Source organism: Uloborus diversus, chromosome 5 (assembly GCF_026930045.1).
Source record: "Uloborus diversus isolate 005 chromosome 5, Udiv.v.3.1, whole genome shotgun sequence".
Classification (NCBI taxonomy): domain Eukaryota; kingdom Metazoa; phylum Arthropoda; class Arachnida; order Araneae; family Uloboridae; genus Uloborus; species Uloborus diversus.
Genome location: NC_072735.1, coordinates 91,688,703 through 91,701,044, shown reverse-complemented (window position 1 = coordinate 91,701,044; position 12,342 = coordinate 91,688,703). Strand labels below are relative to the sequence as shown.

Below are 12,342 nucleotides of genomic sequence, written 5' to 3'. Positions count from 1 at the left end.
CCCTAGGAGGATGTCTGTGGGGGAGGGGAGTACTATATTCAGTAGTAGGCTTCTAATAGCTGAAAAGATAATATTCTGATGAAGTATTTATATGTATCTCTTATATCTCTCGTTTTTCGTAAGCAGATGCAATGATTGGCGAGAACAGAAATATTTCGTTTATGTTTTGCTTTTCAAGTATATTTAAAACAGTACTTCAAACCTTAGACAAACAGGATTTTACGAAAGGAAAAAAAATATTTCAAAGTCCGGCGATGCTCGGTCATTCAGGTACTTTAAAGATTGTATGTGCAAGAAAGAATCTAACTTCACTGAACAGAAACAAAAAGCCATCTGTCTCTTTGTATAGTAAGAACAAAGTAATGCTCAAACCACACACAAGATAAGCACTATAAAAATAAATTATTACCGCGAAACTTCTATGAGCGACCACCTCTATATAGCGACTACCTCCATTAACGACCACTTTCTCTGAGGCACCGAATTTCCCCTGTATATGACTAATGTTAATATACCTCTGGGAAAGACCATTGAAACCTCTCACAACGACTGTCAAGTCCTAAATCTCAGCATTAAAAAATACAGTCAAAAGTACAGATATTTGTGTTAGAGAAAACTCAAAAAGAGAAAGACAACAGAAGAAAAGCAATAGGAAATAAAGTTCATTTGTACACAGAACAGTTTTCTCATATTAACAAAGGTGGAAAGAAACCAGAATAAGGGATTTAAATCTATTCTACAGTGGGTCCAAACGTGTTCCTTTCTTGCTCTCTCTGCTTGGAACCTCGTTAAAGTCATAAAAAAGAGGGCGTTGTTTTTCGGACCCTAGGGAAGTTAAGGTAGCACATGCAAATCTCAAGGCAAGTCAAGTATGCACCTTTCATTGAGGGAGGTAGATAAGAATAGAACTTTATTAAAAGGTTGTTTCTTGGAATTTCTTGGTTGCTTATGGGAGAGTGGGGTTAGAAGGGAGCATTCCTACTTCATCAGAGTGGACAAAATCTATTTTTAGTGCCTTTGAAAACTCAAAATTTGGTTTCAGTGAATTTGCATTCTGCTTTACATCACCATACCATACATCGCAGACAGAATTTTGAAGAAACCGAGCAATCTCACACTTGAGAAACGTGCAGAAGTCTTGAACTTACACAAGAAAGGAAAATCAAAAAGGATATTAGCAGTAAAAAAAATATAAAAAGCTGTCAGCACAACGAACTCTAACAGAAATAGATAATCTTATTTTGCATTAATAATTAGGAAACATAATTTATTTATTTTTGCAGCTGAAAACTAAACTAGAAACTAAAATTGTTTTAGGATAAACAAAGAATCTGAAGCAGGCGAATTTTAAAATCATGTAAAAAGTATATTTTACATTTAAGAATTAAAAAAAAGTTTCTTTATTTAAATACATTCTTATATCATAATGTTCTTGATTAATACACTGCAGGAAGAAGGTAAATAACAACTATGGTGCTATATTTGCATGTTCGAAAATGACCTCCAAGAGCGACCAACCTCCATTAACGACAACTTTTTTCAGGAACGGAGAGTGGTCGCTCCAGAGAAGTTTCACTGTACTTCCCACCTGGGGACAAATCATTAAAATTTTTCTCCAAATAAATTTTATGAACCACGTGTTTATATTTCTGTTCTTAATCAACACATTGTATTTATTTTATTTGAATTAGCTATGATACCTTTCACCCCCACCTCTATCTCTACCACGTTGCTGCAGTTTGAGAGGAGGGAATCCCTCTGCCTCCGAGGTTCACATATTTTTCATTTCTTTCAAAAGAAGAAAAAATCAAAAACATCAGATCGTATTCGTTTCCCCTAACTTTTATTCTGCAAAATTTGCTGCACAGTTGTTTTTATTTTCTTTATTATTTGGTTTTTATGTATTTTTTGTACAAGAGGAATGATTGCAAGAGTTACAAATACAAAAGTGACGACCAGCAACAGGCTCTGAGCCCAGCTAGACTAGCTCCTAGTCAATTTACAATCCCCAGTGAAGATGAATGACTCTCTTAATATTATCTACTCCCTTGCTCATTACCACCTCTTCCGGTAAGCTGTTCCAAGGTTCCACTACCCTGCTAAAATAAATTTTTTTTCCTAATATCCATGTTAGAATGAGATTTAAATAGCTTAAAACAATGACCCCTTGTCCTGTTTTCAGTGCTAAACTTCAGCCCCGTAACATCTTTCAATTTAATAAATTGAAACAACTGAATCATGTCACCTCGGTCTCTTCTTTGCTCAAGACTGTACATTTTTAGCCTTCTAAGCTTGGAATCATAGTCTAAATGCGAAAGTCCATTTATTAGCTTGACTTTGAACCCTTTCCAATACATTAATATCTTTCTTAAGATAAGGAGACCAAAACTGAACAGCATACTCCAAATGAGGTCTTACCAAACTTCTATATAAGGGCAGAACTTCTTTAGATTTGTTTGAAATAGATCTACTGATAAACTCAAGCCTCTTATTGGCTTTTTAACTAGCTATGCTGCACTGTTGGCTAAACTTTAAATCCTGACTTATTAAGACACCCAGATCAGTAACTTTTTCTGCCTGACTAATGACTGAACCTTGCAAATAATAAGTTGTACACTTATTTCCATGCCCTGAATGTAGCACTTGACATTTCCCAACATTAACAGCCATACTCCATTTATCAGCCCACTCTGTAATATGATCTAGATCCTCCTGCAGCTGATTTGCTTGTTCTTCATTTTCTACACTCCCCATAACTTTGACTTCATCAGCAAAATAAATCATGTTCCCAGAAATATTTTTATGAATATCCTTCATAAAAACAATGAACAAAACAGGCCCTAACACTGATATTTGAGGAACCCCGCTTAAAACCTCACTCCAATTAGAATAATTTCCCCTTACAACTATCCCTTGTTTCCTTCCAATTAGCCAGTTTTTTACTCAAATGAAAGTTTTCTCTCCTCTTCCTATATCAGCTAATTTGCTAAGTAGAGCAACATGCGGTACCTTATCGAAAGCTTTTTGAAAATCAATGTAAACAACATCTACAGGCTTCTTATTGTCCAAAGCCATGGTAACTTTGTCATAGAAATGTAATAAATTAGTTGCACAAGATTTACTTTTCCTGAAACCATACTGAAAACTAGTCAATAGATGATTAGTCTCTAAAAAATTTACTACCTTAATTTTTATCAATGTTTCAAAAATTTTGCAAACCACCGAAGTTAGACTCACAGGTCTACAATTTCCCGCACTCCCTTTAGACCCTTTCTTGAAGAGTGGTATAATGTTAGCCAGCTTCCAGTCCTCTGGCACTATCCCCAAGTTATAAGAAACAATGAAAATATTTACAATTACATCTGCTAATTCCTCTGCACATTCAACTAAAATTTTTGGATAAATATTATCTGGATAAATATTTTTTTTTTTTTTTGGATAAATATTTTTTTTCAAATGAAGTAAAACGTCATCCCTGGAAAATACAAAGTTCTCAAGCTATACTAACTGGTGTCAACTGTTGAGATACAGTTATCGTTAAAAACACTCAAAAAAAGTTGTTCAGAACCTTAGTAATATCACTATCGTAGTGAATTAAAATTCCGTGTTCATCAACCAGTGGCCCAATATGACTATTTTGAACTTTCCCCGAATTAGCATATGCAAAAAACCTCTTGGGATTTCCGTTTATGTTATCTGCCAGTCTTTGCTCCAACTCTTTTTTCTGAATCCGTACCAAATACTGAAACTTACGCCTTGCGTTACAATATTGGAGCCTATCTGCACTGTGACCAGTTTCTTTAAACCTATGAAAAGCAGCTTGCTTGTAATTTAGAGCGTTTTTAGTTTCCCTGGAGAACCACATTGGCCAAGTTTTAGTGTTGACACCCTTTCTCCTAAAGGGAACATGATTCCCAACTGTTTTTGCTAGATTTTCCTTAAATTCCGCCTACTGAAGATTCACATCGCTATTGTCCAATCCTGAAGAAAAAAACTACTTTCGAACTCTGCCTAAGTGCCACAAAATCAGCATTTCTGAAATTGGGCACAAACCTAAAATTCTCTACTTTGTGCATATCAAATTTGATCCCAAATCTAATACTGTTGTGGTCACTATCTCCAATGTGTTCCCCTACACATAACCCCTGAACAGAACCTTATATGTCGCAGAAAACTAGATCCAAAATCCTGTCTTGTCGAGTACCCTGAGTCACAATTTGATCTAAGAAGCAATTACCAATTACTTTCAAAAATTCCTCTTCTCTGCTATTACTATGGCAAAAATTATTCCAATCAATTCCTGGAAAATTAAAATCTCCCATTATGATGACTGACCCCTTGCTTGAAATGTCACTAATAATACTAAACATCTGTTCATCTTGACCCTGGCTTAAGTTGGGTGGCCTATAAATGTTCCCTAAACGTAGTTTTTTGCCCTTATTGCTCATCAACTCCAGCCAAATCATATCAATCTCATTAGGTTTATCATTAATTGCCAATTCATTGCAAGTTAAAGTGTCTCTGATATAAAATAAAACCCCACCACCTCTTTTACCTACTCTATCTTGTCTAAACAAATTATACCCAGCAGTAGATCATCATCATTTTCGGTAGCCCATGTCTTGGTAACTCCAATAATATCCAACCTCTCGTCTATTATTATGCTTTTCACTTCTTCCATCTTGTTCCTAATACTACGAGCATTTGCATAAAAAACCTTAAGTAAGCCCATCTTACTTTCATTTAATGCTGCACGATTATTTGAATCCCAACTGTTAAAATCTTTTCTCTTGTTAGCCACCCTATCTCCGTTACTGCTAAAATCCCAGTAGTTAGTACCCTTTTGAATTCTGCTCATTAAACCATGCCCCCCATTCCAACTTAGTTTTTTGATTCTGAAGCCTCTAAAACCAAACCACTAACCATTTTGACCCCTGTAGAGCTCAGATGTAAGCTATCCCTAGCAATCCAATTGTGTTTACATTTACTCCACACATCAATAAACCTGATACTACGCTTAATGCAAATTTTCTCGAGTACCAGGTTCATACACCTAGCCCGTTGGTTTAACCAACTCCTATGCACAGGAGTGCATAGGAGTTGGTTAAACCAACGGGTTACGGGGTTACGAGGAGTTACAAAGTATAGATAAAATAAACAGCTACATATAGTTAACATCAAAAAGTAGAGATAAAATAAACAGCTTTATATTGAACTTGTATTTTGATTAATTGCATCTCCCCTACCTTTCTCCAGAAAAAAAGCTTTTTTCTAGGTTTTTCTTTGTTTCTTTTTTAGAGAAAATTTCTTAGGGTCTACAAAGTTTATTTTATGCTAAAATATAGGCATATCAGCATGAAAGTTTTAATTTTTAGGTTGAATTTTATTTTTCTGAGTAACTAGGGAATGAATAATGAAAATTTTAGGACAAATCTCGAAATTTTACGAATCTTAGGACACAATTTGAAATTTTAGGATTTTTAGGACAACTTCTACCCCTGGTTAAAGCCCCATGTTGCCAAGTGGTTGTTTAACCATAAACCATACCTAAACTACAATGTTTTAAAGTATTTTTCTCATGATTCAAACAGAAGTTTTAAAGCCAAAGAACATATTTTAATGTTTTTTTTAAAAAATCATTCATGTGACTTACTGAGACCATTTAATATTGTAAATTTGATAGTTTTCATGTTCTCAATGACTTTGATGTGTCATATTTCAATCATCTTTTAAAAGTAACTTAAAATAGTATCACACATCAACATTGTGGTTAAGAAATGTTTCGGTTAAAAAATTCCCACACAATCCCCTTGAATTTTTAGGTTGGTTTCCGTCACTTGGCCATTTGCACCATCAGGAAACTACACTTCCACCATGGGTGCAAGTTTGGTGATGTGTTAAAGACGGAAAATATTTTTAGCCCCTCCCTCCCCCCCCCCCTCGGCGCATGTGTGCTCGAGGAAAAACGTATGTGCATAAATGTTGTAGATTTTAACAATGCCAGTTTTGAAATTTGTGTTTGATTTGATTTTTAAGCCTATAAACTGTAATATTTAAACGTTCTGATATCGTAATTCTAAAAAACCGAAAAACCGCCAATAATGGGGGGCTTGGAGGCTCTCACCCAGAATTTTTTTTAAATTAAATTTCAAAAACGCAATGGTAGGCCGCTTTGGTAAAGTTCAGGGAAAGGAGAGCTTGAAGGAGTCTTACATCAATTATTTCAAACTAATAGTCCCAAAATCACAATATTGGGCGACCTTCAAAAATATTAGAAAAAGAGGTGGGGGGGGGGCGCTCTGAACTCTCCCCGAAATTCAAGCTTTAAACACGAAATTGTACTCCATCTTTCATAACGTTTATACGCTTTTTGAATGCATTATCGAAGGGATGGAGTTCAGGAACACTCCTTCGGCAATATTTCGAAATTGAAGTTGCAAACACGCAATTTGAGACGATGTTGGATAATGTTAGGGGTAAAAGCGTTTGCGGCTCCCCGCCATTAGTTTTTTGCCAATCGTAAACATTTTTATCGCAGGAATAGAATCGCTTGGGACATAAGATTTTCACTTTTGCAACATAAATCAGTTCTGATTGGAAAGTCTACCCAAGGTAGCACCAATAAACCAGAAAAGAAGGAAAGGTGGCGGGGAAGGGTATGGGAGACTAATGATAATGAACTGGCACCAATCCCCCACACAGTCTTCATTTGAAAAAGAATTATAAGATAGCAGGTGGTGAAATTAGCAATAGAAAAACCCGCTTCAGTGAAGTAGATATATTTTTTAACGAGATACACTTTCCAATATTCATTAATTAAAAAAAGAAGTAGGGGAACTGAATCCTTACCCCAGGTAAGGCCCTCGAATCACATCCCTCTTAAGACACTCAAATATAGCCTGAAATGGCGTTTTAAATATTTCAGCATCAAGAAATTTTCAGAAGAGAACTCCCGAACCCCTTCCTCTGAGTTCACCATAACTGTCCTAAATTTGAATTATTAAGGTTTCAGTTTCTAAATTTTTTTCTAGGAATAGTACCCCCTTTACCTATAAACATGACTTACGACCACCTAAAAGTTTTAATACTTCAATTTCGGAAACTTTTTGAAAGAAGCTTAGTACACCCTTTCCCTTTAAGTCATCCAAAGATAGCCCAAAACAGCTCTTAAAATTTCCGAAACGGAAATATTTCGGGCTGGGCGGCGGAATCCCCTCCCCCTCCCCATCTCATTGTGTATACTAAAGGCAGTGTAAGTTTGTGTTTAAGATTTATTTTTCTATTGAAAGAACAACTCCCCTCCGCACATCACCAAAGGCAACCCTAAAGTTTCAAGACTTCGATTTCGAAAATGTTTTGAGACAGACCCTTGATTCCCTACTAACTCTTAACTCACTCAAAAATAGCCAAAATAGTATTTCAATTAGCATGGAGAACTTTTCTAGTATGTGGACGCCCTTTGCTGTGGCGTAAACATTTAATCTCGCCCGCAATCACTTTCAATCAGTGATTCAGATTCAACTCTAAGACATTTTAAGAGAGCACATAATTTTCATTTATGCGTGCAAAATTTGCAAAAAAAAAAAAAACCCGAAAGGATGATTGAAAATAGCAAGAAAAAAGGCTAAATTTTTAATTAGAGACTTTTTTCGAAAATTCAGGGAGAATAGCGAGCAACTCCGCGATCTGCAATGCAGTGAGTTGGAAATAACAGAGCTATACCTAAAAAAAGTCAAATGGCGCGAGTCTAAAAGCCACTCCTCCAAAAGCATGTTGCAAACAAAACAAGCCCATGGCGGAAAATCGAGAGAATGTCGATGCAAATTCGTGGTTATGAAACGGTTCAGTAATATTAAAGTATGTTTTTCAAACACCCAAATTTTCTTTTTTAAGTAAAAACTGAAAGAAAGTCATCGAATTTCTTTCCGTCCCGATCTCCGTCTCGGAAATTTTGTCCAAGACGGAAATCCGTTCTGAGACGGAAGGTCTTGCACCCATGACTTCCACCTACATGATGGCAAAATGACGATTAAAAAACTAAGCATATAAGTTTGTGCAACTATTGAGTGATTAATGATAATGGAGCATTAATTAATTTTAACTAAATAATTTCCTACATCCTGATTGATAAATCACTTTTTAACTGATGAACAATCAAACACAGCTGAATAATAAAAGGAATTTGCATCACCCCCTGTATATAAGATGAATTTGCAGAAAAATAAAAATTCTCAGTAACCAAGTTTTCTACATTTTCATTTAAATACCCATCAACTTCCTTCTAAAGTTACATCATATAGCCTGTTATTTTTAAATTTAAGTAATGTCTGCCTCCTGCTATTTCACGATTACAGCACCACTCCATCGTGTAGCAATATTGCATTACTTTATAGGCTTTATCCATTTCATACATTAATACTTATTTGTGCGCCATTGACTCTGCACATTTGTAGTGTCTAGTTCTTTAAGGTCTACAGTTACAGAAATTTTAAGATTTATTAATAAGTATTTTCAATTTAAAATTTGTCGATTTTCATCTTATCATAAAGTGAAAACTTATTGCAATGAGATTCAAAAGATTACAAACTTGTTCGTGGTAACGGCAACTTTGTTGTAATGGAAAATGGAAATCAAATCGGGACAGAGAATTTATTTAGTTGAAATGGATATTTTTATTGTTCTGGTAAACTGGTATTCATTGTCACAGGCATGTATAGGAGGGTCACCATTAGCACGTAGAGAAGAAAGTTAATACAAAAATAGATAAAATTTTATGTTTGTAGGTTCATTTATTTCATACTTACTACTTCAAAAATGCTTTTTTAAATCAAATCGTTTTAAAATTTCCTTTTTGTTAGCAAGTATGCCTTTCTCAGGATAATTTAAACTTCCTGGTACAATGGTACCCCCATTTCTGAGCCGCTTTGAACATTTATGTTCATTGTAATGGAATTTCACAGTATTTTAAAAGTAAATGAACAACATTTAAACGCTTCAATGACTACAATAAATAGAATAGCATACCTTGACATCTTCATCTAATTTCATTATCTTCTTAATGCGTGCCAATGGCAATTCTTGGTTTTTGAAATCATTCTAGAAAGGAAAATAATAATCAATGGAATATGAAGTGGTATGTGAACACTTTTTTGAGTTTTTGCAAAATTTACTAACAAAGTTAAAATATTTTGCATAAAAATCTAGAACCAGAAAAATAAGTGTTTATAGCTATTATAAGGATAGCTAAGATCCGTTATAGAGAAATCAAGGTGCTATTAACAGCGTCCAAAAAAAAATCTTCAAAACAGATCTTTCCAAAAAAATGTCAAAGTAAGACTGGTCTTTTTAGATATAGTTTAACAATTTCATTGTTTAATTATATCTTGAACACCAAAAAAGTACCAAACAGTTCAAATTTTAATTTCAGGAACCCAAAATGGTTTTTCTATTCAAAGTCCCTATAAAGCAGAATACTTGTCAATGTTCTGCAATGTAAAATCATTAAACCAAAATTTTTCTGCAAGTACTTCAAGCATTGTATACAAAAGCAACCAACGTGACCTTTTCCACAAATCCAGAGCCATAAATCAAAATTGTTTCATACAGGATGTTTTTTTTTTTTCAGTTTTTTAAAACTTCACTGTTGCTATACATTTATGTGGAATCTAAACCAATTGAGAGTCTCCAAAAATATTCTGTATGCTTTTTAAAATGCATAGAAAGAGCAAAGATACAAAATTTTATAAAAATCCGAACTTAGGCATCAAACTACATTTTGTTTTGGTTAATTTTACATGGCATGAAGGAGAAATTAAAATAATGTTAATAAATAAATAAATTACTAAAATAATAAATAAAAGGAGACGAGTTTGGGTAGCAAATAATAAAACGCTTCAAAACTTTCTAAACAATTCAAATATTTTCAGGATGCAAAGGAATTGAAATCTGAAACAAGGCACGCAATTTTTGGCGATGGACGAGTTTCAATGTTGACATGTTTCCAAAACATATGTTTATGAACGAAATTGAAGTGGACGAAGGTTGATTGGCAAAAATAAGGAGAAGGGGAAACAAAAACACTAGAAAAATCAGAACCTTTTCAGATTTAGAACATGAAATTTCTGCAGTAAAAATCGATTTTCTACAGATATCTTCAAAATCAAGATAGAACTTGGCACAAATTCTGCTGATTTTTTTAAGTTCGAAATAAATCTCAAGTTCCAGCAGATGCCTTCTCGAACAGAACACTTTTCGCGAGCTTTCCACCAAATTATCGAATTTCTGAGAATTTTAGATTTTTTTCTAATTTTAAGAGCTCTATAAAACCAGGAGATTGAGTGTTCGGGCCCATGTCCAGACAATCTGCATCAGAAAATTAGAGAAATATCGCACATTATATGAACACTTTAATAACAATGAACAACAAAGGAATTAGAATAGATGAGATGGAAACGCTCCTTGCTGTTATGAAAATTTGATGCAACATAGAGCTAAATTTATTCTAAATTGTAAGGTTTCTTTTTTTTTTTTTTTAACTTTGGCTCCGGCAAGAAAATTAAAGCATAATGTAAGAGAAAATATAAGTATTAGGTTTAAGATTTCAGACTACAATGGAATTGTTTTTGGTCAGAAAAAAATAATAAATCGTATAATGAAATATAGATTCTTCTAATGAGTTTTCCAAAACATACGTTTATGAACGAAATTGAAGTGGACGAAGGTTGATTGGCAAAAATAAGGAGAAGGGGAAACAAAAACACTAGAAAAATCAGAACCTTTTCAGATTTAGAACATGAAATTTCTGCAGTAAAAATAGATTTTCTACAGATATCTTCAAACTCAAGATAGAACTTGGCACAAATTCTGCTGATTTTTTTAAGTTCGAAATAAATCTCAAGTTCCAGCAGATGCCTTCTCGAACAGAACACTTTTCACGAGCTTTCCACCAAATTATCGAATTTCTGAGAATTTTAGATTTTTTTTCTAATTTTAAGAGCTCTATAAAATTAGTGCAAAATTTTACATTGAGTAGGAACATATTTGCAGAATATCTGCAGTTTCTGCAAAAATTTCACAGAAATCTGTAGAATTTTTGCAGAAAATTTATCTGAGATTTCCTCTCACATTTGAACACAATTGTTCTGCAGCTCAGGCTTCTGTTATGCGACGTACGTTGCAAATTTAGTAGTATTCTGCTTTGGGGTTCAAAGTAATTAAAGGGTCATCTCAATTTAGTTTCATTTGAAAGCTAGAGGAAAACATCCCCCAAGGCGATTTTCTTCCCTCCGTTCAGAAACTCAAAAGTGCCTAAATTAACTGGGGAAAATGTTATAAGCATTTTTTATAAAAGAGAAAATCAATTTTAAGGAGATTCAGAGGGGACATGATTTAGTTGTTTAAATTTATCAAAATAAAAGATGTTAATGGGTTAAATTTTTGAGTGGAAAGCAGGACAAGGGGGTCATTTTTTTAAGTTTTCAAATCTCTGGCTAACACCTGGAAATTAGGAAAAATTACTTCTTTAGTAGGGTCATGGGCACTTGGAACAGCTTACCGGAAGAGGCAGTAATGAGCAAGGGTGTGGATAGCTTTAAGAGGGCCATTGATCTTCATCCTTATATATTATTTCTGTAGCCTGTTTTTTGTTTCTATGTGAGATCTTCCTCAATTCTTGATTGATTCCTTTGATTTACACCTTATTTTAAAGCTTATTGTGCAGGCTACTGATGAAAAATAGACCCACGGTCTAAAAACTATTTTTTCTGTCAAATAACCTGTTTTCAAAAACCAGAATGAGGTTTTCGGTTAAATTTATGACTTTTACTTGCACTGTGACCGACGGAGCTGGATAGCTCGATCGGCAGAGCGTTCGACTGGTAACCAGGAGATTGAGTGTTCGGGCCCATGTCCAGACAATCTGCATCAGAAAATTAGAAAAATATCGCACATTATATGAACACTTTAATAACAATGAACAACAAAGGAATTAGAATAGATGAGATGGAAACGCTCCTTGCTGTTATGAAAATTTGATGCAACATAGAGCTAAATTTATTCTAAATTGTAAGGTTTCTTTTTTTTTTTTTTTTAAGCTTTGGCTCCGGCAAGAAAATTAAAGCATAATGTAAGAGAAAATATAAGTATTAGGTTTAAGATTTCAGACTACAATGGAATTGTTTTTGGTCAGAAAAAAATAATAAATCGTATAATGAAATATAGATTCTTCTAATGAGTTTTTGACTCTTTGTACAAATAAAAAAATTACTACATCAATTTAAAGGGTAAAATATATATTTTTTCTTCTTTTTGCAAAAAAACAAATAGCCACATTTTTACTACATT

General features: G+C 34.0%; 1 protein-coding gene across 2 annotated transcripts in view; it reads right to left on the bottom strand.

The window, feature by feature from the left end:
- The window catches only part of LOC129221954 (nuclear transcription factor Y subunit gamma-like), a 61,545-nt gene that overhangs the window by 36,354 nt on the left and 12,849 nt on the right, over positions 1-12,342 (bottom strand). For both annotated transcript variants that reach the window (XM_054856349.1, XM_054856350.1), the window contains exon 3: positions 9,025-9,096. In XM_054856349.1, the coding sequence (XP_054712324.1) occupies positions 9,025-9,096 (72 nt within the window). The remainder of the gene's footprint in view (positions 1-9,024; positions 9,097-12,342) is intronic.